We start from the raw sequence: 26,587 nt of genomic DNA on the forward strand, positions 1-26,587 counted from the left end.
ACAGGCCCCAGAATTAGTTCAAAAAGCTCTTTTAAAATATAATTGGCCGTCCCCCCGAGGGCCCGGGGCCGAGCGGGGCCTCACGTGAGCTCGCTGTGTGTTTAATAGACAGTTAAAGAGCTGCTGCAGGTCCAGATCTGCTTCTCATTTACAGGAAGAAAAGCGTTATGTAACTGTCAGGCAGCCAATCAGAAGCCTGCGCAGGAGACGATGATGGAATGTAACTGAGTAGATTACTCCACTACTGTTGGAGTTCCACATACAGACACAGAGTTTGTAAAGTTCATAAAGTTTGTTTTGACTCAACAACTCTGTGAACTGAGCCTTTTGTTCAGGGCGTCTGGGTGACGACGACACAGGAAGCTCCTGTGGGCTGAAGCCAAGCGGACCAATCAGCTGTCAGGACGCTGTGAGTGTAAACGCTGTTTAAGCTTCACCAATCAGCTGACGTCCAACAGTTTGACAACACGTTTCAGTCTCAGAGCAGAAAGAAGACGATGTTCATCCTGCTGACAGCAGCTTCATCTCAACCTGTAAAAACACACACATCTAAACACCATCACTACATGAACGCCCTGCGAGGAGGTGACGAGCACACGCTACAGACACCGAAGATAAAACAGTGAACGTGTCCTTTAATCCCTGTTAACTGAAGCTAACTGAGCGCCCAGCCGTCAGCGAGGACGCTTTACCTCCCGGTGACTGAAGTCTCATTCTGAGGTGGACTGCTCCTTTAGGAGAGCCTGTAAATGAAGACGGATGGCGCTGAAGCGTCCGTCTGCGGCTCCGTTAATCTGAGTTACTGCTGAGTTTCTCTTTCAATAAACTCTGGACGGAACACGATGGATTTCCTCTGGACGGCCGACAGCTTCACGGCTCTGATGGATGGAGGCGGCGCTCGGTGTGGAGTGACGACAATCACCTCAAGAGGTTAATGAGGCGGAAAGAGCTGCTAACTGACAGCAGCCAGGGAGGAAAATGATGAAGACTTCCAGCACCACCACCATCATCATCATCATCATCATCATCAGCTACAGCCTGGAAACACGCTGTGGAAATATTCTGACTCCAGTCAAAACTTTCTCTTTTTTGTTTCTCTCACATTCCTGCAGACGTGTCGGCGCTCGGCGGGTCACATGTTTACAGCTCGCCACGTCTCGCATCAGATTCTTCTTCATGTTTACACAACAAACGCCTGCAGACGCCTCAGAGACTCTTCAGTCATGGTCATCAGTCAGCTGATCCCGTCTGACAAAGGACAACATCCTCAGAGATACAAACGTACTGCTTCTGCAAACCACCCACACGACCACATTCCTGCACGTCAGCGGCGTCCACATGTAGTCCGCCTCCATTAATGCTAGCTGGATTAGCTGTTAGCACTTCCTGTTAGCAGCGTGCTCGCTGGATCACTGTGACACTGAAGAAAACTTAAAAACGTGCAGAGTCCTGCAGCTATAAGGAGCGTCTTCTTTCTGTGCCGTTAATTCATGACTTTATGAAGCACGCTGAGCCAAGACACATTCAGGGGTTTTGGACCGGGCCGACTTCTGGTCCGTTAAAGAGTGCAGTCTGTTCTGGTGAAATAACTCCTGTGGTGAAACGTGACGGTGAGCTGCTGGACTCGTCTCTCGTTCTACACGATAAACTGAAGTATGAGGCGTTGGATCGCAGCTTCCTCACAAATCTCACGTCTCCATGTGGAGTCCAGCGATCGGCCAGCATCTCTGCACCGATAAATCCCAGGAATCAAACAGCAGGAGGTCTGAAATATCTGAGTGTGGATCAGCTCGTCACATCGTCGTTACACAACCTCCGAATGCGGTTAAAGAAACAGCAGCGACACCACAGAAGAAGGTCCAGACTCAGCAGGAGGTGTTCGGCTGGTTCTCAGCTGCATTTTCCAGCACGAGGAGGCGAAGAGGATTTGATTCATTGAGGAGGTTCACGCTGATGGAAAAAATGAAGCTATTTCCTCAAAGTTTGCACTAAAACTTTGTTTTTCTCATGTTGAAGCTCAGCAGCACAAAACTTCTTCAGTGCTTGAAATGCGTGCAGGCCGCCGGCCTCGGGCTCAACATCAGATCTTATTTAGAGGCGCTCGATGGAAATGATTTACATCTTCAGCCTCTAGTTACCAAATTGAAAAAATGTGGTGAAGCAAACTTTTGTGGCCCTGAAGATCATTTCAGAGAATCGAGATAAAACAAACCTGCAGTGGTGTAAACAGCTGATATCTGGGAGATAGAGACCCGTTACATAAGCTGCATACTGCTCTCACCACACTGCTCTGGCAAAAACTCATTTTACCTTCACGACCCGGAGTCTTCTTCAGTGAGGGTGTTTGTGTTGTTGTTCACTTAAATGCACCACAATCACACATTAATGCAAACAGACCAGCAGCTCCGTGTCAAAGAGTCTCGTTTGTTTCAGAGACACATTATCTGTCGTAAATGTGCTGAAGACTTTAACTAAAAAACGTGAACTGTCCCTTTAAGTGTGGAGGACGTAGTGGTTGTAGTGGTTCTTCACGGTCCTGATCGGATCCTCCTCTCGTCGCCCGCCACATGTTTCCACTCTGCTGCTCTCATCACCGTCATTAAGAGATAATTAGATTACAGCTCAGAGCTCCGAGCAGCCGGGGAGGCCTTCAGCACCCGGGGCCGCCGCCAAACCGCCGGGATCGGCCTGGAAAACGCCGCCGCTGATTGGTCCTGGCGGGTCCGGGCCCCGGAGCCGATTGGCTGAGAGTTCAGAATCGGGTCGGGACACACAGGAACATCCATGAAGAAGGAGGTTCATCAGTAAACCGGCCGCCGGGAGGCGAAGCAGCCAGAGAGGGAATGTTGCAACATGTCACCGAAGATGAAAACTGGTTAATGTTTAGCTGCTGGTGTTTTCATCTGGAACGCTCTGCAGCCAAACAGAGAATATCAGACTGAGACTCATCAGAACCGTGACAAACAGCTCACAAGATATTAAAGGACTTTTGAAGTCAAAGCTTCTAATTGCAGCAATTTGTGTCAAACTGGCTTCAGGGAGTCATGAGCCAATCAAAACTGAGCACACGGACACAAAACACATTTATAGACATCATGATCTCTGATGTTCATCCAGAAATCAGACAGCAAAACACAGTTCAGAACTCCACTGACAATCTGCACGTTTAACAATGTGATCCAGTTTTCATAGTGCTAACAGCTAATTCAGCTAACTTTAACGTGTCGTCTTTCCTCTGCACCGTCTCGTCGTGCTCTCCATCATTCTTTGTGTTCTGTTAATGTTGTTTGGTTTGGAGCTGAGGAGAAAAGATCCTTCACAATCTGTGCTGTCATCACTTCTATCATCACTTTGAACACTTTTATGGTCTTCTGTCTGATAACAGCCAGCAGATGTTCTGATCCATTTTTAGATTTTATACTGCAGAAACCTGCGCTGCAGCTTTATGTTGTTGGAGAGACAGAGAGAGGGAGTTAAAGTCCAACATGTCTCAGTTTGTATTGATTAATCATGTTTCTGTGAGCTCTTTGTGACTCAGGAGACCATGAAGCAATGATGATGCTGGACGACATCACCAAAACTGTCCAATCGGTGATTAAGCAGTCAATCTGCATGACTTCATGTTTCCTCCTTCTTGGTTTGTTTGTAAAGGACAGAACCAGAGCGTTTACCTGAGCAGAACTACAGGTGTGAAAGAGAACAGCAGGTGTGAACACAGAAGAAGCATGAAGAAACCTACAGATATTAAAAGAAAGCCACATGTGTGAATTAAGCTGATTGATCCTCCTCAGTTGGTTCTTCTTGTGATGAACTGGCTGCTATAAAGTCATCAAACCTCACGTTTCTGGCTCGGCACTCTGAAAACATTCCTCCTGGTTTTATTGTTTGGATCCTCTTCCTCTGCCGGTGGTTTCAGTCCAGGTGACAGGTGAGCTGAGACTCTCTCTGGGGTTTGTTGGAGGCTGAGTGCAGATTTAAATCTGGACAGGAGAGAAGATATGTGAAGTCTGTTAACATGTTTAATCTCCTCTGATGGTCCCGAGTCGACCTGAACTAAACTCAAGTGTATGAAAGAATCTGGCTCTGAACTCAGCAGCAGACAAGAGGAATCGTTTTCTCTTTTACCGGGTTGTTAACGAGGAAATCCCACTGAAGCACTTCTGTCACATCATGAATCTGTGAGTTAACATCATCACCGTGGTACGTTTCTAACAGGAGAGGTTCAACAACATCCCTCCGGCATTTTACACAAATTCTGATGTTTACGTTATAAAAGACTGGAAGGATTTCTTAGTGTCGGACAGAAAGAGGTTTCAAAAGAGGACCACAGGTGTGAAAGAGACCTCCGGGTGTGAAAGAGACCTCCGGGTGTGAAAGAGGCCTCCGGGTGTGAAAGAGACCTCCGGGTGTGAAAGAGACCTCCCGTTGTGAAAGAGGCCTCCGGGTGTGAAAGAGGCCTCCGGGTGTTAAAGAGACCTCCGGGTGTGAAAGAGACCTCCCGGTGTGAAAGAGGCCTCTGGGTGTGAAAGAGGCCTCCGGGTGTGAAAGAGACCTCCGGGTGTGAAAGAGACCTCCCGGTGTGAAAGAGGCCTCCGGGTGTGAAAGAGGCCTCCGGGTGTGAAAGAGACCTCCGGGTGTGAAAGAGGCCTCCGGGTGTGAAAGAGACCTCCGGGTGTGAAAGAGGCCTCCGGGTGTGAAAGAGACCTCCGGGTGTGAAAGAGACCTCCCGTTGTGAAAGAGGCCTCCGGGTGTGAAAGAGGCCTCCGGGTGTTAAAGAGACCTCCGGGTGTGAAAGAGACCTCCCGGTGTGAAAGAGGCCTCTGGGTGTGAAAGAGGCCTCCGGGTGTGAAAGAGACCTCCGGGTGTGAAAGAGACCTCCCGGTGTGAAAGAGGCCTCCGGGTGTGAAAGAGGCCTCCGGGTGTGAAAGAGGCCTCCGGGTGTGAAAGAGGCCTCCGGGTGTGAAAGAGACCTCCCGGTGTGAAAGAGGCCTCCGGGTGTGAAAGAGGCCTCCGGGTGTGAAGAGGCCTCCGGGTGTGAAAGAGACCTCCGGGTGTGAAAGGGGCCTCCGGGTGTGAAAGAGGCCTCCGGGTGTGAAGAGGCCTCCGGGTGTGAAAGAGACCTCCTGGTGTGAAAGGGGCCTCCAGGTGTGAAAGAGACCTCCAGGTGTGAAAGGGGCCTGGAGGTCTCTTTCACACCTGTGGTCCTCTTTTGAAACCTCCAGGTGTGAAAGGGGCCTCCAGGTGTGAAAGGGACCTGAAGTTTTGAAAGCCGGCTGCAGGTTTGTTGGGTGAATCACAGGAGTGATTGACAGAACTGATTATTTGAAATCAAAACGTGATCTTTATAAAACCTCCTCACTGTGTCCGTCTGACAGAAGTCAAGATATGTAAACTGTTTGTCAGCGAGCTTTATTTTGAAAGGCAGATGTTGTGGTGAATGAAGCTGCTGCTGAAGGCGTCAAAGCTGCACGAAGACCAAACAGATGTTTGCGGATCCAGAGTTTCCTCTGAGGATCTGAAGAAAGAAACCAGGATGGGAACAAATCGTTCCACTTCTACTAAACCAAACTGATCCCGTCTCCTCCGTGTTTCAGGGTTAAACCTCCAAAGCTGACCTGCTGCTCTCCTGGTGCATGCTGGGAGAAACTCCAGATCTGAGACCATGAAGAAGAAGAAGACGGTAAATGAACCTCAGGACAGTCGGTAATGTGATAAATGTGCAACATGCTGAATTCATTCAGAGACAAACTGAATAACATCGTCTGTCGTGTTGCTTTTAATGTGAAATCTGAGCGCGCACACACACACACACACACACACACACACACACACACACACACACACACACACACACGCACACACACACACACACACACACACGCACACACACACACACTGGAGGAAACCCCCGCGCCGTCACTTCAGCATCTGCTTCCAGTCAGAGCAGCTCTGCGATCGGAGGAGGTTTAATCTGCTCCAGGCTCCACACACTGTCTCCACCCGGCCCGCCTCCACACCCCCGCAGAGGAAATAAACCACCCAGCAGCAGAGGGTTCACATCAGGATGGATTATGCAACAATCTGCCTTTAATATATGTTTAATAATGAGATTTCCTCAGAGATGCACCAGTGACAGAGACCTGTCCTGACAGGATCCGTCAGAACGGAGAGGTTGTTGAGTTTCTGCAGGTTTGAGACGTTTCAGAGCCGGTAAAGCTTCATATCAGGCAGCCGGTCTCACCTTCAGTCAGAGGACACACAGCAGAGGGTCCAACATCCTCCTGGACTCACCTGGTCCTCAGTCAGTCAGCCCGCCTGCTGTAGTGCTCTCAGTCTGGTTTATGTTGCTCTGCAGTTTATTAGCATTCAGCTTCACATAAAGACTCATGACTCACTTCAACAGATGTGATGAAGTTTCATAAGAACAATAAAGAGCTTTACATCGTCTCTGAGGACGTAAACTGCACGTGCAGGCCGGCACTGCACAACCGGGACGGTCTGAGTCCAGAGAACTGTCCCTCTGTCAGACCGCCGGACATCAAACTGTGTCCAGTTACAGTCAGAACCACTCATAAGAACTGTCCTCAGTCAGAGGTCAAAGACACAATCTGTGTTTCTGTTGTGACGATGGTGAGGAGGGAATCATCCAATCAGAGCGCAGGAGGAAACACAGGGTTCTGTGAAGGGACGTGAACAAATTGTATTTATTATTCTTTGATGGACATGCGTATATTTAGGTTCTGGTCTGTCCGGTTGTCTCTGTGTTCTGGCCCACCAGCTGGGCTTCACTGAGAGAACAACATGTTGATGCTGTAAACACAAGAAATGACAATAAAGTTTTATGGAAACAAACTGGTGGAACAGGAACACACAGTCCACAGTCGATGTAACGCTGTAGCACGAAACGAGTGGTCCATGCTGAGCAGGAGTTCCTGTGGTTCTGTGCTCGGTGTCATCGGGCCGACGCTGGAGGATCCACAACAAACAGACGCTGAGAGCCAAACGCTGAGTCAGCGGGAATCCCTCAGTGCTCACACTGATGAGTCATGATGGAAACACAGGAAACAGCTGACCTCAGATCAGAATCACTCTGCTTCCACTACAACACATATCAGACGCTCGTTCTGTCTCTGCTGGTTCTGACCCACAGAGCGAGCATCACCTCGTTACAGATGGCTGCTTTCAGTGTGATGACCTGAACTCAGCGCCGCTCGTCACAATCATCGTTTGGATCCGTCTTTGTCTGAAGTCCGTCCAACATGAAGATCTTACACTGCTGTTGCTGCCTCATCAGGGCCGAATGTTAACATAACTCTGCTGGTCATCAGCAGAACTTCAGCTGGTTCTGATCCAACAGGACGTGCTGCTGTCCCGTCAGGAAGAGGGATTCCTACTCCCCTTCTTTTTCTGACATTTCAAAGTGACTGCAGCACCAAAGATCTTCTAAAACCAGTGAAGAATTGACTTTAAGTGTCCAGAATGTCCCAGCAGTCATTCAAAGGTCCGACCCGCTAAAACAAGGGTTGTTCTGTCAGAACATTTGAATTCAAATGTGATTCATCAGCAGTGACTCTGGACCGGCTGCAGCAGCTGTTTTACTCTCTACAGAGATCTCCAACTTGTTTCTCACCTGACTGGTTGAGTGTAAACGTAGTCGGGTGAAGTTAGAAGTTCCTCTCTGCACGAAGCTGACTGCAGCTCTAAATACTGCATCACAGGTTTACTTCAGTGCAGTACTTGAGTAAATGTACTTAGTTACTCTCCTGCTGGATACACACCGCTGTTTGTCTGTAAACTACTGGCTGGAGTTCTGGTGCCCTCTGGTGGCTCGATGTCTCCAGTGTACCAGTACAGGCTGACAACAAACCATTGTGTACTGGTCCATCTGGTGCTGGTTTGACCAGGAAAAGATCATGTGATCGGCCAAAAGCCAGTTCAGACCATTCAAAGATGAACCCTAACATTTAACATAAACAACAGGCATTTTATACCATCAAAGATTCAGATTTAGACACTGAACAGACCATTTACTCAATAAGTTAGCAGCTTAGATTACAAAAACAGATAAATTGACACCTTTGATTACCATTTATTAATATAAATAAAGATTTGTTATCCAAAGGAATAAAAAAGACCAGTTTAGACCATCATTGTGTGCTGGTTTAGACCTCTGATGACCTGTTTACACCACCGATATCCAGTTTAGTTCAATAAAAGACAGTTCAGACATTCAATAACCATTTAATAATATAAAAAATCACAGTTTTATTATGTACAGGCTGATTTGAAAACAGTGTTTGGACCACAAACAACCAGTATGAGACCAGTTCAGACCCTCACATAGTATTCATTAATATAATCAATCAATAACCATTTCATACATTATTCTTTTTAAAGGATCGTTTCATTTCATCTATGACCATTAAAACCATTTTGTTGTTTACAGACCATTGAAAGATTAGTTATATACCATAAGTGATCATGCTAAGCTAACAGCTTTAGCTTTATATTTAGCATACAAACTATTCCTTTACTGCCGTTAACAAACATCTGACAGAATCAGAAGATAATTACATGAAATCCTTGTTTCTTCTTATATAGTTTTCAAGCCTATATTTGTTTAGATTTAGTCAAATGTCCTCCATTTAAAGTTAGCTCAGTTGCACTAACAGTGCACTAATGGACGTACAGACAACTATCACTGGATTACTCTGATAGTGAAAGAAACTTAAAAACATTAAGATTCTGCAGTTCTACGGACTGTCAGAGATAAAGAGATCCCCCTGAAGTGTTAGTCAGAAGTCTCAATGATTCTCAAGTGTTTTGAAGTACCTCAATGTCCTCTGGGATCCCATGTGTACAAAAATAATCTCACATAAATGTGGTCCACAAGGTCAGAGTTTGTTTTTAAAGATACCCATGTACATGATGACTAGAACATAGACTCTTGCTGGTCCTCCAGGTCTCTGTAGGACTCAGAACCAGTCCCCTTCCTCAAGGCCTTGGTCAGGTTGTGGAATCTCTTGTTGAGGTTCATTTTCATGGATGAGATGTACCGGACAAGCCGGGACACGGAGGCCTGGAAGGACGGCGTTCTGGCTGTGACTAGGATGAAAATCTGAAGCCCCTAACAACACAAAAGCAGGAAGATGAAAGATATTTCTGGTGCGTTCACATCACATTGGATGGCCAAATTTCCCAGGTTGAGAAATAAGAGTCACAAGGCGTTTACCACTAAACGGTAAATGTTAATTGTTATTCTGACTTGTGGGGACATTCATGTGAACCAGTTTGTGAGATTATTCTGATGCCTCATGAATGTGCTTTAAGTCTGTCGTTGGTCTTTGAGGGAAAGGACATAAAACTCCACCTGTATGCAGATGATGTTGTATTATTCTTAGATGAGTAACCATATGTGCCACACTGTAGTACAATAACAAATGAGCAATGCATTAATTGATTAGAAAAAAGTTATCGTAACCAAACAATTACTTTCCTCTACTTTATGTCTGAGTTTCTGACATCAGAGTTTGGTAAAAGTCATGTACCCACATTTTTGCCAAATTTCCTTATTGTTCTTCTGACACGAGGGGGAATCCACCTGAATTTAATCAGTCCAGAAATCTTTCCAAATGTGTGCTATAAGTCTGAACAAATTTGTTGTTCAGACTTCATTTAAATCAATGAATAACAAGTCCATGTAGAAGTTAACAGGGAGGTCGATCAAACTAACGTACCTGTGTGGTCGTGCAGAGACAGAAGACGATGCTGAAGACCAGGTGGGCCGTTCCTTCAGAGGCGAGGACCAGGTACCCCAGAGTCCAGGACACACCCAGTAACACGGCCAGAGAGAAACTGCTGAGGATCTCCCTCCACGAAGGCTTGGTGCTGATCAGCACAACAAAAACAAGTTGGTGAGTTCTCTGAAACCAAATTTATTACCAATGTAGTCTTGAAATATTCTGACTTTTCCCTTGAAATTCTTTTTAGATTTTTTCTTAAAATATCATTTAAAAAAATGTATTAAGATCAAATTCTCAAAACCTCACATGACGGGTCTGCTAATGGTAGCCTTAACGTTTATTAATAAATCAAACCCTGTTGCTTGTTCATATTTGAACTGAGTCATCTTTCTTGATGCTTAGTCTTGTTTTCAGATGATGTTTCTAAAAGTTAAAAATGAAGCTTGTGAACACATGTGATGTGTACCGACATTACCTATTCTGTTTTCTGTTAGTCCTCCATGTGGCCAGAACCAACATTACGATGTTGTAGATCAGGATCAGAGCAACAGGAAGCACAAAAGCCCAAAACATCGGCTTCTCAAAGTTAAAATCTTTGTTGTCCCCAACTGCAAGCCAGCAACTACGTGATGAAAATACAAATAAATCAAGTGAAGAAGAAGATGTAACTAAATATGTCTGACCTCAGTCTCAGATATGTTCATATTAAACTTGATCAAACACACAGAACTTTATTTTAAACTCTAACTAAGATTCAAGGTTTCATAGGTTCACTGAGAGAAAGAAGGTTCAACAAGAAAATCAGGAACCAACAACATAGTCGACACATTACACGTTCACACAGTTCATTTATAAATCAGATGATGATGGACTCACAACTCCTCCTGTCTGTATCCCAGAGGACTGTCCACTCTGTAGGTGGCTCCCAGTGTGATCGCCATGATGACGGCCGGCAGTCCTGGGAGGAGACAGGAAGTGAGAACTTCTAAAGACTGAAAAAGCTAGCTTTGCAATCATCCCTTCTAACTTGTTTTAACTGGTCTTTGATGGTCTTAAACCAGCACCTCTGAATCTCATTTGATACGCACAAAAACGTAAGTTCTCTTTCTCTGAGTACTTCAGTTACAATGCACTTACAGAAGCCGACTTAGAGCTCTACTCTCAGACAGAAATCACATGTTTAAACCTCGTACCCCATCCAACAGCATGACTGATTATACTCCAGTGTGGAGGAAGTCCACTGTCTGTCCAGAACAGCAGCACCATCAGTGTGCTGTACACACTGTTCCACATGAAGGTGGCCAACAGGAAGAAGTGAAGCAGAGCCGCCACCGCCGTGCACGAGCCTCTGTCCGGCTCCACGCGCTCATCAGAGTCCGGGATGATGTTGTTTGTTTCGTCGACCTCCACCGGAGCGTCGTTCTGTCTGCTGGAGTTGTGAACTCCAGACAGGAAGGTGATGATGAAGGCCAGCAGGCTGACGTAGATACACAGCTGAGCCATCTTTGAGTTCATGTTGTTAGTCTCTTCTGTAGAGTTGATCTGAAAGCTAAAGAGGAGATCATGGTCAGAAACAAAGGTCGCATTTTAAGAATTTTGAAATTAAAGTCATACAAATTTCAGGATAAAATGTGACATTTCAGAATAAAGCTCAAACATTTTGAAAATAACATCCTACGTTCTTTTAGAATGAAGTTATAGAATAAGAATGAAGCCAAATATTTCCCTTTCTCCTCAGACAGTACGGAGTAACAGTGCAACATTTCCCTCTGAAATATAGTTGAGTATAAAGAAGCTCAAAACTCTATCAAGTAAAGTTCTGGAGTCAAACTACTTGGTTACTTTCTGGCCCATAACGGACAGAAGTGACGTGCCAAAGGTGAAAGAAAACGCTAAACTAAATGCTATCCAACTCCAAGTTTGCCAGCCCTCATAAACACTGCCACCATCCGCAAATCGCTGCACATAGCCCCTGACCCCCACCACCCATTACATCCATACTTTACCCCTCTGGTCAAAGGTTCAGACAACTGTTCTGCAGAACAACCCGCTTCTGCAAAAGCTTCATCCCCTCTGCCATCACAGCTCTAAACAGCAGGTAGATGTCGTGGTTTTTGTTTTATCTGTAAATGTATGTATGTATTTTTTTTTCTGGTGCTGCACGTGTGCTGGTGTCTTTGTCTGGAACAGAACTGTGAAAATGAATTTCCCCTCGGGGACAATAAATAATGAATCTGAATCTGAATGTAAATGTTCAGGAAGAGACAAACAGGACTGTTAACATTTCTGTGCAAAATGCAGGATCTTTATGTTGTGCAATACAACATGTGTATAACCTTTAATGCAACATGATCGTACTTCTCTTTAATGTGGTGGCCGATCGTTACGACCAAGCAAAGGATGGAAAGAGAAAGTCCAACGATGGAGATCCAGTCCAGGGCTTCTGCATAGTCATATTTCTCTCTGTATGTCTGAAACAGAAACAACTTTTCTTCAGTCGTGAAGCTTTTGCTCATTTAGTTTTTCAGTCTTTATTTTGAGTCACACTTGGTTTCAGAAGTCTGTCTACAACAGTCATGTTTGTTCCATTGAGATAAGTGTAATAAACAGAGCTTCAGTCTCATTTGAAGGTTTGTAATATGTTGTGAGATTCACCCAGAGTGCAGCGAAGTTGGTGGTGTGGTTGCAGAAACATCTCAGCAGTCCGTCTGAAGCGTTTCCTTTGGAGCAGCCGTCGGTGCTCCAGTCGCTCACATCATAATTCCAGAAAACACAGGCGAAGTCATACAGCAACGTCCCGTTCAGCATCTGAGAGAGCAGCAGACAGAACAGCTCTTCACCTCCGACTGATACATTCACACTTTAGCTCAGTGAAAGGAGAAAAAACTGAAACCTCCTCTGAGGAAACAAACAGCCAGACCAAAGTTTGTCATGTTCTCCATCTTTGTTCTGCACGTTTGCTTGCCAACATTTGTCACCACATTATTTGAAAATATTAAGTAAACGTGCCAAAAATTCTCAGCTTTTCTCATGGGAGTATTCTCTATTTTCTATATATTATAGATAGATATTAAATCACATATATTTATATATATATGGGCTCATGGTTGGACAAAATTAGACATCTGAATGTGTTTTTCCATCATTTTATTAATTTAATGTATCATTAAAACATCAACAGATTAAGTGAGGATGAAAATTGTCATTAGCAGCCCGACTAATGACCTCTGATGACATGTTTGGTTGGTTGGTTGGTTGGTTGGTTGGTTGGTTGGTTGGTTGGTTGTGTGAGTGAGTGAATCACAGCAGGTACTGAGCATGAACAACAGCTGTGGATCATCTTCAACTTTCTGGATGTAAAGCACCAGGACAGTTTCATTAATGGACCTCATGTTTCTCCTCTGATTCTAGAACAACACAACACTGACCTGAACAATGAGCAGCAGGTTGAAGGTTTATCACTGCCATAAAATCACTCATAAAACAAACACTCAGTTGTCATCAGTCAGTGTTGTTCTAGATGTTACAGTTCAGGCGTCAATCATTAAATAATGAAATAAAGTGTGATAAAGATTCTGCATGTTGTAAACGGGACCGGTGCATGCAGGTGTTCGATCAACAACAGGAAGTCATGTAGTTTGTCAGCAACAGTGTGAGTTAACAATAATACCATGATGATAACTCATAACTCACACACAGTTTTACGTCCATCCAGAATAAATGTCCATAAATCCACTCCCACATAAGAGAAAACAGACAGTTCAGAACTCCCCTGAAAATCTTCATGTCATCTTTAGTTTGAAGTAATCTATTACATCCATGTGTTCACTGCAAACAGGAGCTGCTAACAACAACACATTCACAACACAGGTTCACTCATGACACTTTTCCAGTTTGAGCAGGTCTGGACTCCTTCCTCTATCAATACAGGCTAAAACCTGAATGGCACTCAGTGGAGCGCATACCTCCGCCAAGGCCCAACAGTCTTCTGTAACTCAGTCTAGTCCAAGTTACTGGGGTCTTTTCCGGGCTGAGACCCGTCCTCCATCCAAGATTTTGTGTAATCAAACCAACAACCAACAAAACAACCAACCGACCGACAATGAAGCTAACAACCAACAAAACATTTAACCAACCATCAAACCAACCAACAACTGGACACAGGTCCTCCTTGCTGAAGGTAACCACAGGGCTCAACATGTTGCGAAGCCAGAAGAAACAAATTAAAACCCTAAATGAAGTTTGTTAACAGTAGCAGGTTTTCTTACTGTTGGTCTGAACATTATCTCCACGTGGTCCGGCATCAGGCTGTGATCTTGACCTCCCACCGTCGCTGACAGGACCCTGATGGTGGCCCGCTGCCTTTTATAGCGCCTCGACCTGAAGAATCGGTCGTTCTGGTAGAGGACGAAACCCAGCGAGACATTCGACGGCCTCTGACGAACACCAGCAGCTTCTTTAGATTGAAAAAGACGTTTCAACTCTCTTCAGTGGGAAATCTTCACATTTTTTTTTCTGCAGAGTCTTTCGCTAAAAACAGACAGCTCTCTGAAGAAGCCTTTACAGCTGACTACCTTACAGTAAAATATACTTGTGTTGTTTCAACTGAGTAAATTAAGGCCAACACTAGTTGGAGTATTTCATTATAGTAACACCAGTTCTGTCATCCAACAATCGCAGAAAACTCACCTGCTGGGAATTGTACGTATATCAGAGCGTCAGCTATGAACCCGTTTTCCACCACAACTGTTGACGTGTTTGTGTTCAGCTCAATTCGGTCGGCAACAAAACTTCCAGACGTTCCTAAAAACCCAGAGAAACACAGTCATTAGTGATACTGTCATTACAATTTAAAAACTGATGATATCAAAAGTCAATTTTTTCTAATCGTGATAGTGAGATTTTTGTTTATTTCACAAATAACAAAACACAAGTCCCTGAAGAAGGAAGCAAATTTAGATGCCTCATGTCAGACAAAGTTGTTCACTCAGATTATTAAAATAATGAAACTATTAAAATGCTCAACTGGTTGTGGCTCAACCAGAACACAACACAACAACTGTGATGTGGACTTTAGACTAATCAAACCTGATCACCACTGATTACATCAAATAACTCGGTAAGATCCAGCGATTGTCAACCTCTCTCTCATATTTATTCTGTCATGAAGGCCGATCATGATAACTTTATTTGTTTACCACCTCTGTTGTAAATTATTAAACATGAACAGTAATTGAGAGAAGCTCTCTGAGAGTCAGTATCTAAGACCGATGATCCCAGAGTATTCTGAGTATTTGTTCTGCATTATTTAAAATTTGTGAATTGCCAAATCATGTATATAAAATACTCATCAATTTCCTCAACTCAAGTTACAGCATTTTGTTTTTACGGTCATGCTTTGCATCATTTATTACAAACAACAATGACTTTGTATTTTTCTGGGAATTTGGGGCTTTCAGCAACTGTGCGAACGTTTTCTCTACAAATACAAAGATACACTGTATTTTTAGTACAACTAGTACAACTTTAAGAACATATCTTTAAAATGAGCATTTAGACTTTAATGTTGGGAAATAAAACTTTATTTCATAATGATCCTCAGAGAGTCCAGAGATGGTTGAGTTTTCCAGCAAGTGTTTTTCCTTCAAAAGAAAAGCTCTGCTGCTCTTGAAGAAAATAAATCAATGGGTGAATTATGAGCCATTCTTTCTTTTGGGTGAACTCCAGGCCTCTACAGACCTAGATAGATAAGACATCCTCAGAATTATTGACCTTCAGGCAAAATGCAGTTTTTAACACCTGAGACGGAGAATATCAGGTCACACTGGTCATGAGATGTGATTTGGTTGCAGCACTTTCTGTGTAATTTTCAGTTTTAGAAAACACTTTGTGGTCTCGTTATGTTTAGGAACAAAAAACATTTGATTTCACTAAGGAAAAGATTGCACTTTCTCCTTGCACACTTTTGGGTTATCTGATATCAGGAGGGTTATCGTTACAGCTTACCTGGTTCCGTCACCACAAAAACCTAGCAAGTCACCTGTCTCGCCATCCTCTCCTCACCAAAGTCGGGTAATGTGCTTTTGAACATATCCTTTGTGTTCAGAACATCTGGTGACTGGTCTAGGGTTGCAACTTGACCAAATCAAATCAAATCAGTTTTATTTATATAGCCCAAAATCACAATCACATTGCCTCAGTGGGCTTTACAATCTGTACAGTGAACAACATCCTCTGTCCTCAGACCCTCGATTCCAGTGACGAAAAACTTCACATGTTGATGGAAAAAAAACCTTTTAACAGGGTAAAAAAAACAATGGAAGAAACCTCAGGAAGAGCCACAGAGGAGGGATCCCTCTTCCAGGACGGACAGACATGCAATAGATGTTGCGTGTACAGAAAAGAGCAACAATTCACAGTTTACAGTTACATCAACAGAAAGTCTGATACAAGTTATGTATCAGTGGAGTTGCATTTCATCACACTGACCTGACAGAGAGGTGAACTGGACTCCCTGAGTGCCTGCAGCTGGGATCTGTGCTGACTGGACCACTAGGTTTGGCTGAACCACCTGAGACTGAGATGTGTTGAGACCGAGGGTCAAGTTCACGGAGAGCTCATCCAGGGTCTCCGTCAGGCTGGATACAAAATATATAGAAATGTCAATCAGACATTTTTATTCCCAGGAACACAAGGACATTCAAACCTGAGTGTGGAGGATTTATTTACCCCAGAGTAGCGTTGTTTTCCTCGCTAACATCTGGAGCGCTCAGCAGCTGACTGACTGTAGCTACTGCTGCCACCCTGACGCTCTGAAATGAAACATGGACACCTGCTCAATGAAGCCACTTGTTACAAGTGATCAGCTGATGTCATTTTCTGAACTTAACTGACAGCTCTACTTGTTCTAATACTTTCCCTTACAAACTTAGTCATCATAGCTGCATTACTGATGGTTATTAATCTAAAATTTATTTGTGTTCATATTTTCTTAAAGAAACAGTAGTACTCCAAACAGTATTAGCACAATATCAATATCGCAGCATGTTAGTAAAAATAACAGTTTGTACCTCTGTAGCGTTAGGAGACCGCAGCAGTCTGTCGACAATCTGAGCTGCTGTTGTAACGTTTTCAGCCGTCAGCTCTTCAGGTTGGGAGGTCAGAATTTGAGTGCTGCTCGCAAGCGACTCTAAATCAGCTGGGCTGGTAAGCTGAAAGAGGAAAACTTTTGCTGTTATCAAACATTCTTTCTGCTAACTACAAAAATACTCTGCTACCAAATTAGATCTTTCTGGAAGGGACATTGAGGCATCTTCTCACATTTTGTTGTATGTCGCTGAGAGTCTGGTCACACTGGAGACGATGTACTTTAGGTTCAAAACTCGGTGATCCGTTGATGCTGGAACATCTGGTCGAAGCCTCTGATTTACCAGCTGGATCGAAATGAGTTGAAACGTGACACATGAACACAAAAACACTTGTATATTTTGGCATACCTGATGGATGGGTGTTAAACTGACAGCAGAGTGGAGATGGCAGTAATTACTGATATCTTGATTGAGGTGGATGCAAATTGAATGTTTGTAAAAACTTACCACCACTTGTTCCTGTTGGACAGACTTCCTTAGAATATGCAAACCAGCCAATGGGTGTGCGTGGGAAATTGAATCCACCCAGCTGTTGTGCTCGGCAAAAATTCTCTAAGAGGACAAATTCAAGCAATTAGACCATTAGATTAGTCAAATGTTAGACATGGCACTATTTATTCTTAACTTAAAGAAAGAACCGGGGCAGCTCAAACTGACTGTGCATTCAGACCGAAAGTGCACAAAGAGGAAAATCCGTCTTGTCCGCCTTGTCGACTCCACCTAAGTCGCTTAGTCACCTTGTTCATTCTTGCTTCTAAATTTAAAGGGCCCGCATGCCATTCGCGTTAAACACCACCACGCAACTACTGCTGCACAGCCCATCCATTATGGCGTTATATTTGTGTCAAATGTCGCGCGAGCGAAAACACATCTGCACACGCGCAGATCTCTCTCTCGCGTAAACTATTCCGTGTCACGCGCGCAGATTTCAACTGCCGCGCGCACTAGTTTGATCTTCGCGCACATATTCAGTAACAGAGTGAAGCAGAGGCAGGTGCGCGCGAGTAAAAAGCAACAACCACACGCACAACAAGGCTGTGCAGCTGCTTTGTGCGCGCTCTCTCTCTCCTCTGTGCTCGCTCGCGGTGGAGTTCTGCTCGCTTGAAGCAGACTTTTGACATTTTGGGGGCGGAGACCAAGGCTGACCCCGGCCCTCTTATGATTGGTCATTTTCCAGCCCCCCCACGTGGGTAGAGAGCCTCAAGAGAGAGAGTGGCGCCACCTCCATTCACTGCATTGAGTTTTTTCACAGCAATGGCGGATCATGGAGCTCCTCAAAAGTCCCCGAAGTTAGCACAAGCTAACCGCCGCTCAATGTAATTTCTATGGAGCACACGGCCGGAGCAACACTTGTTTAAGGTAAAATGTTTTAAGAATGACAATTTCATGTCAGTAGTGCATCTGAATTAAATTAAGTATGTTGGAGGATTCTTCCCGTCTAGATTAGAAGATTTAGAGAATATTAACAGCTAAAAGTTTAGGCTAGCACACTGGATAACGACAGCAACACATGCAACAGGCTGATAAATGTCAATTCTGTTCTCTAAATACAACTTAATCCAATGCTGTCAATTTATACTAGTAGCGAGGTTAATGTACAGGCAGTGTGATTGTAGTTGAACATCAATTTAATATCATTGAGGCTGCGACATGATGGGTGAAGCTTATGATATGAGGATACACTGAGTACACTGATTATGAACTGCGAGCTCATAATGTCTCTCACCAACGCATTGTACTGACTTTTTATATATTGCTAGCTAGAAAGAGAGCTATTTTGTGAAATATTGCAGCCCATACACTTATACAATAGCCTACTATATTAGGGCTGCCAGTTTATATTTGATATCCGAATATAGGTGCAGTGATGCCACTTCACAACTTTATTTTGCATGATGCAGGCCAGTAGTGCTGAGTAGACAATAGGGAGACTGAAAACATAATGAATGTGATGTTTTTCAAGCAGTCATTCTAAACAAATGTCCCTAACAGGTGATATCATCTTGCATATATTTGGGAACCTACAGTAGGAGCACTTTGTTGTGGAGCGTCAGTGATGCTGCAGACCAGGAGTACTGAGTGGACCACAGTGAGACTGAAAACATAGTAAGGTGGGTCAGGCATAATAAATCATACTAAATGGGTATTACCTTGCAATATAATTAAAGGAATAATACTACACATAACTATTGCTATTAGTCATATTATTTAATACACCTGTGTAACATCATACAGTGCAGTACAAAGGCTGTGCCATAAATTCTCCTTTTTTAAATCTTATACATGTTCAGTTTTTGTTGACATTATCAGAAAGCTGTTCATTGTACTTTATTTGTTGAGGTCATAGGGTGGGTGGCGGTGCTGTGCTGGACTGCATTATCTCAACAATTGTTGCTTATATTTTGCCTTCAAGTATTGTAATGAAGAGGGCAAAATATCAGGAACACTGATGAATATAATGCGGCGCAGCACAGCAGCATCCACTATGACTCCTGTAATAAAAAGAAATCAGAATGATCACCTTTTTGACAATTTCAGCTAAAAATAGAAATGTATAAGTTTTATAAATGTAAGAATGTATGGCAGAGCAGTTGAACTGGATTATCTTAGATTGCACAAGTGCGCCTAATGACATAGGTGATGAGTCTATGTATATTAGTAACTGTAATGAATATATGGTTATTTAATAATTCAAGTTATCATACGGCATTGATGCTGCATGCTGCACATCAGGAGACATGAAGAGTAAGGACCAAAGATCTTATAGCTCAGGAGTGATGATGACGAGATGTTACATGTCTCTTGTTAATGGTTGTAGTCTTCTGGTAGTTGGTGGAGGGACAGTGATGCTGACTTTATCCTGACACACTTTCAGCTGTTCTGGGGTTGCTTGATGTTGAACCTAGGCCACTGTTCTTTTTCACCTTCTTGGATTGGCTCATGCTTCCAAGATGGCCATCTTTATAAGTTTTGGTTTTTTCCTCATTTTGTATTTTTCTTGCTTCAATCTGCAACCTCAGCCTAATAAATCTCCTGATGATTTTTTCTGTTACTCCACAGCATGATGGAAGCCTGCTGGAGAGTGCCAGAGCTTCACCCACTGCGTTTGGAAGCTCCATGAGGGAGGAACCAGTCTTTGTCCTAAACAGTTCCTCGATGTGGTGAATGATATCAGAGGCTTCTTGGGAGGGGTGGCAAATTGCAACTTCCCTTGCTTTTTGCATTGTTTTTCCTGTTCTGTGTTCTATTTTTCATTAAAGAAATCTTAAAGTTCCAGTTGGTGTGGTATTAAAGTGTGCAAAAGTACAAATGCATTGTTTGAATATTACCTCCAATATTTTTTTGTTAATAAAATCTTTGTAGGTGGGTAAATTGCTCCTTCTGACTTCAGCCAGCCATGCTTTTCTCCGGTCTCTGTCTTGCCTACATGTGCACGCCTTTCTCTGAGCGATCAGAGCATCCCCATGCAGCACAGCACACCTGGTGAAGACTGTTTTCAAGGACGGCATACCAGAAAGGACACAAACAGCTTGACCTGCTGATCTGTTTGACTTCTTTAGATATTGTTTTTAAGGAATTCATTGTGGTATTAAGTGCATTTGGAAAAACAAGACAGTGTGTGATTTATTATGCATCAATGAGTAAGTTTAGGATAAGTAAGTAATAGTTCACAAATAGTGATAGTATTCCATTTACTTGCAATGAATTCAAATCCAAATTATTTTTTTCTTGCCATAGATTTCCTATTAGAACCCAGTTATCAACATCTGATATCATCATCATCATAATGCTGTTGTGAGTCAAGACTTATTGTGCAGTTAGTTGGCAAATCATTGTCAGTCACCTCTTAGTCTGCCTCCCTCAAGTCTGAAAGTTAAAAAAGAATGTTCAGAGTTCAAAGCAATTAACACAAGTGCATATATATTGATAAGAATAGTTAACAAACGGTGATAGAATTCCATTTATTTGCAAATCAAAATGTAATTTATTTGCCATGGATTTCTAATTAGAACACAGTTGTCATAATGCTGCTGGGAGTCCAGATTTGTCAGTCACCTATTAATCTGCCACTGAGCTTCCTGTCTGTGACGGAAGCTGTCATTAGCAGGAAACTGAAAAGGCACCCACGTTGGGGGGGCTGGAAAATGACCAATCATAAGAGGGCCGGGGTCAGCCTTGGTCTCCGCCCCCAAAATGTCAAAAGTCTGCTTCAAGCGAGCAGAACTCCACCGCGAGCGAGCACAGAGGAGAGAGAGAGCGCGCACAAAGCAGCTGCACAGCCTTGTTGTGCGTGTGGTTTTTACTCGCGCGCACCTGCCTCTGCTTCACTCTGTTAATGAATATGTGCGCGGAGATCAAACTAGTGCGCGCGGCAGTTGAAATCTGCGCGCGTGACACGGAATAGTTTACGCGAGAGAGAGATCTGCGCGTGTGCAGATGTGTTTTCGCTCGCGCGACATTTGACACAAATATAACGCCATAATCCATTTACCGACATTGTTGACCATGGAAAGTTACTTGATGAACAGTAACGTGATAATGTGTGTGTGTTAGTGTGCGCGCGCACACTATCACACCCGGTGGGCCGATCGATAATGGGCCGAAGGATGGACATTTTTTATTTTATTTTTATTCATTTATTTATTTCTGCTGTGCCTAGACGTTTCTCTGTCAACCCCAAGAGAGTGAGAGATTGGCGAAAAAATCAAACTGAGCTTCAGCGTCTGTCTGAGGAGGACATCAGCAGGGCCAGGCTGCCTGCTGGAGGGAGGAAGAAGGCTAGCGAGGAGCCTGAGATCAACATGCGGGGATGAGTTATCAGCAAACGGGCACGCCATGAGAGAGTGTCCCGCAAAATGATCAGGGCGATGGAGAAACAAATGTCCGCCACCGTGAGTGACGGCAGAGATGAGGAGTTTGCTGCTTGTGCAGCTGACAAGTAATGACAGTAATCAAGGTTTCCAGCGCCATCCCGTAACAAATGTTTGGTTCCTACTAAACATTCGCTCAGGGATGGCGCTAGAAACCTTGGTTGGGTTAGAACTAACACCTGGACAGTCGGCCGACTTTTTGGGATGAATAAACACAGATTGTGCAAAAGATGCAGTTATTAAATTCATGAGTTATGTGATGCAAACAATTTTTATAGTCTTTTTGACTATGATCCTGACTTACCTCGTGAACAGGTCTCTCCAGTCCATTCATCAGGACAGATACAGACGCCATCCAGTGATATCCCACCATTATGACAGACCAGAGGACGGGGAGTAGTAGGGGCAGGAGTGATGGTGGGAGGAGGGGCAGGAGTGGTGATAGTAGTAAGGGCAGGAGTAGGGATAAGAGGAGTAGTTTCAGTAGGATTAGGACTAGTAGAAGGAGTAGCACTATATGTTTCAGTAGGAGTAGAAGTAGGAGGAGGAGGCAGAGCAGTAGTAGGAGTAGTAGGAGCAGGAGTAGTAGTAATAGGAGCAGGAGTAGTGGTAGTAGGAGCAGGAGTAGTGATAGTAGTGTTGGGGGCAGGAGTGGTGATAGTAGTAAGGGCAGGAGTAGGGATAGGAGGAGTAGTTTCAGTAGGAGCAGGGGTAGTGGTAGTAGGAGCAGGGGTAGTGGTAGTAGGAGCAGGGGTAGTGGTAGTAGTGTTGGGGGCAGGAGTGGTGATAGTAGTAAGGGCAGGAGTAGGGATAGGAGGAGTAGATTCAGTAGGAGCAGGGGTAGTGGTAGTAGGAGCAGGGGTAGTGGTAGTAGGAGCAGGGGTAGTGGTAGTAGTGTTGGGGGCAGGAGTGGTGATAGTAGTAAGGGCAGGAGTAGGGATAGGAGGAGTAGTTTCAGTAGGAGTAGTTTCAGTAGGAGCAGGGGTAGTGGTAGTAGGAGCAGGGGTAGTGGTAGTAGGAGCAGGAGCAGTGGTAGTAGTGTTGGGGGCAGGAGTGGTGATAGTAGTAAGGGCAGGAGTAGGGATAGGAGGAGTAGTTTCAGTAGGAGCAGGGGTAGTGGTAGTAGGAGCAGGGGTAGTGGTAGTAGGAGCAGGGGTAGTGGTAGTAGTGTTGGGGGCAGGAGTGGTGATAGTAGTAAGGGCAGGAGTAGGGATAGGAGGAGTAGTTTCAGTAGGAGTAGTTTCAGTAGGAGCAGGGGTAGTGGTAGTAGGAGCAGGGGTAGTGGTAGTAGGAGCAGGGGTAGTGGTAGTAGTGTTGGGGGCAGGAGTGGTGATAGTAGTAAGGGCAGGAGTAGGGATAGGAGGAGTAGTTTCAGTAGGAGCAGGACTAGTAGGAGCAGGGGTAGTGGTAGTAGGAGCAGGGGTAGTGGTAGTAGGAGCAGGGGTAGTGGTAGTAGTGTTGGGGGCAGGAGTGGTGATAGTAGTAAGGGCAGGAGTAGGGATAGGAGGAGTAGTTTCAGTAGGAGTAGGATTAGTAGAAGGAGCAGGACTATACGTTTCAGTAGGAGTAGAAGTAGGAGAAGACGCAGGAGAAGTAGTAGGAGGAGGCAGAGCAGTAGTAGGCGTAGTAGGAGGAGTAGGAGGAGGAGGAGCAGTAGGTGGAGTATTACGGTGCGGAGGTGGAGAAGGAGTCATTGCTAGCTCAGTGGTCTCATCAGGACTCTGAGTTGAAGGAGTGACTCCTGGAGTCATCGTAGTGCTCTCTGATGGAGAAGGTGTAGTGATCACATGAGAAGGAGACGTCGGATGACTTGGTGGATGTGAACTGGTGCTAATAGTAGTTGTACTGGGTGTGTCTGTAGTAGGACCTGCCTCAGTAGTTTCAGTAGTGGTCTGAGCACTGTTATTTGTAGCCAAAGGAATAACTGTGAGGAAAACACAGGTATTTAAATCAGAAGTCTGAAGGAAGGAAACATTGTCCAACATGAATATTCTCACTATGAAATCATACATTTTCTACCACAGAGAAGCCAGAGATTTAACTGTCAGAGTGGTCCTTGAGACTGTGGTGACTGAATCTATCAGACCTGTAGGTATCAGGGCGTTGATGCTGTTGTTATGTTATGTCTGGTCTTTGCACTTTATTTGCTCATGATAACGTGATCTGACCATGTTTCTACATCATGTTGAAATGTTGTCTTTATGCATATTTTTCACTTAACTCTTATTTATATTCTGAGTAAGTGACAGCAGGAGATATACAAAAGTATTTTGGATGTATACATTTGAATTCATGTTGTTAAAAACCTAAACTTTTTCTCCTGGATCATCAACATCCGCCTGAACAACGACTTTCTAGGTTTTGAAATAAATGGTTTTCATGGCAGCCATTGAAACATTTTTAAAAGAAAGCCTGAAGAGGTCAGAGACTGACACTCAGTCAGATTTGAAAGACTTGTGTTCTTGTTTGCTGTTCTGATCCTGTTCAGGTGGTTTATTAATGTAGTTTTCATATTTGACATTAAGGTGATGAACATATTGTTAACTAGAAAGGTTTATATCATGTTTCATGACTGGATATTCAATCAAATATCAACATTATCAACTTCTGGACATTCATTTACTATCAATGCACTAAATGATCCAAATCCGAACAGTTGCAAATAAGATGTTTAACAACCAATCAGTCCACACTCCCGTCCTGAACACCAGAACACTGAATATGTCCAACTGGATTTGCCACAAATTTATCAGAAAGGAGACAACTTGGTGAAATAATATTTTCCAAGAACTGTGTTTATATTTGGGTCTGCATCAGGGTGGTGGTGGGAATTTTGTCATTTTAGGACCAAGGCCACATGACAGGGCACAAAGGCCATTGAGTAAAATTCGATGATTTACCTTTCAGATTGATACCATAAAATTGTAGTTTATAATAAGACATGAATTATCTATTCAACATTTTTTTAATACCAATAAAATGTTACATTAGATAACAGTGTTTTTAAAGTAAGGTAAAGGTTAGGTGATTTTGGTGACACCACACTGAATATTAGTGAAGTTATTGAATATTTCTCCCACTAGAAATTCCCCAAAATTATGGCAAAGCACATTTTTTCCAAACAAATAAAAAATAACTAGCATACAACTCATAACCATTGTTGTCCGGAGTGATTTTGGTTACACTACACTGCTTATGAGTTATTGATCCAGGAAGTTTGAGTGGCTAATGTGGCGAAAGTAGAGTCGCTATTGTTCTACTTTATGTTGATGTAGCTACTGTAATGAAAAGCACGGGCGCTCGTGTATTGATTAACTGATATTTTATTCCAAAAGTCGTCATAAATAAAGGGAACCACCACATTTAACAGCCTGGAGGATGAAGTAGATAAACCCGGTAGAAACAGTGCCCGTCCGTATGCGACGCTCCTTGAAGTACAGCGAACACACCCGCAAAGAAGCGGGTATAATCTGATTGGTCAACAGTAGCCGGCCTCCTATTGGTTGACAGTGTTGATACACAAGAAAAATCCGTGAGCAGAGGAGAGATCCGAGAGCAGAACTTGACCTGTGAGCAGGTGTGTGTTCTGAGCGCGTGCACTTAGATCTGAGCGCGCAGAGGGCACATTTGAAAGCGAGCGACATTTTTGTTTGCAAGAAGGAGAAATGTGAACACAGGCATGTGATTTTTTACTTTAAGCAGACATTTTGAAAGAAAGCAGAAGACATTTAAATGCAAGCACAAAATGTGAGCATGAGGAGAAAAAATCTGAGCACGCGAAAGAGCTGTGTCACTGAAAAGGAATGAAATCATGCTCTCAAACTGAAAATCTATGCTCTTGATTAATAACTTGATTTAACTTCCATACGTTTGGGTCTAACCCCTTCCTCCTGAGTATTCCCCTGTTTACCAGAACCTGACACGCTCAGGTGGCTGTAATTCAAGGCAAGCTCACTATGCTGACCGGGCCAGGGGCTCAAAGGCCACTGTGGCCGTACGATTATTATTTTTTTTCGCGGGGCATCAAGGCCAAAGTGCGGGGCAACGGCAGCCATGGTTGACATTTCCGCTGTGCAATTCCCACCCTGGTCTGCATCAAACTGTACTCCATTACAGCGACCAGCCACCTTAATACACCTGATACGTCTTGATCCATGCATTATTCCCCGAGTAATGAACCAAAATGTGGAAAAACACCTATGTTTAAAAAAATCCTGGATCTGTCCCTTTAACTGGATCCACACCAACAGTTAATGGTGTCATTCTCTGCTGAGACCCGGCCTCCATCCAGGTTTGGCGCAAATCTGTTTTTTTGTGTAATCCTGCTGACAAACCAACCAACCAACCAACCAAAGCACAAAACCTCACAGACAGGCAACAACATCATTGGTGAATGTTAAAACCATTCTTTGTTCACACAAGATAAAAACATATAATGTTTTGATAAATCTTTGAGAAGTTTTCACACAGTGATGAATTAAGAAAAGAGATATCACTTCAGATCCTGTTCTGATGAATAGATGACAGATTAATCGTGATAAAAACAGTTTTTCAGGGTCAAACTGTCCTGTCCTACATTTGACCACTTCAGTTATCGCTAAAGCTAACACACACCTGCTGAGTCCTGTTAGAACTTCTACAGTAAAGCAAAGTTTCTTACCTAAAGTGAGAACAAGCACAAGCCAAAACTCCATTTTGATTAACAGCTGCAGATCGGAGATGTTGGTGTGTGTTTACCGTCCAGTTTATTCAGTCAACTCATGATATTGTTTCAGAGTTATTGTGCATCATAAAGAGCAATGAAGCCATAAATCACCTATCAGCA

General features: G+C 43.7%; 1 protein-coding gene and 1 long non-coding RNA gene across 2 annotated transcripts; one reads left to right on the top strand and one right to left on the bottom strand.

Moving 5' to 3' along the window:
• Window positions 1-8,225: 8,225 nt before the first annotated feature.
• On the bottom strand, window positions 8,226-26,524 carry LOC115576697 (adhesion G-protein coupled receptor G7-like). The gene is made up of 17 exons (XM_030409283.1): window positions 26,423-26,524; window positions 23,219-23,686; window positions 22,067-23,176; window positions 17,339-17,443; window positions 17,064-17,176; window positions 16,814-16,954; window positions 16,473-16,555; window positions 16,233-16,381; window positions 14,433-14,546; window positions 14,012-14,199; window positions 12,399-12,551; window positions 12,102-12,214; window positions 10,937-11,292; window positions 10,620-10,701; window positions 10,219-10,365; window positions 9,738-9,888; window positions 8,226-9,127 (listed from the first exon to the last, which is right to left on the bottom strand). The coding sequence occupies exons 1-17, from the start codon at window positions 26,454-26,456 to the stop codon at window positions 8,933-8,935; spliced, it is 3,702 nt and encodes a 1,233-aa protein (XP_030265143.1). The 5' UTR covers window positions 26,457-26,524; the 3' UTR covers window positions 8,226-8,932.
• LOC115576702 (uncharacterized) lies at window positions 17,738-20,167 on the top strand. The gene is made up of 3 exons (XR_003982909.1): window positions 17,738-18,250; window positions 18,884-19,002; window positions 19,952-20,167. It is a non-coding gene; the product is annotated as an uncharacterized LOC115576702 (long non-coding RNA).
• Window positions 26,525-26,587: the final 63 nt, after the last annotated feature.

This window comes from Sparus aurata, chromosome 24, assembly GCF_900880675.1.
Source record: "Sparus aurata chromosome 24, fSpaAur1.1, whole genome shotgun sequence".
NCBI classification, from domain to species: domain Eukaryota; kingdom Metazoa; phylum Chordata; class Actinopteri; order Spariformes; family Sparidae; genus Sparus; species Sparus aurata.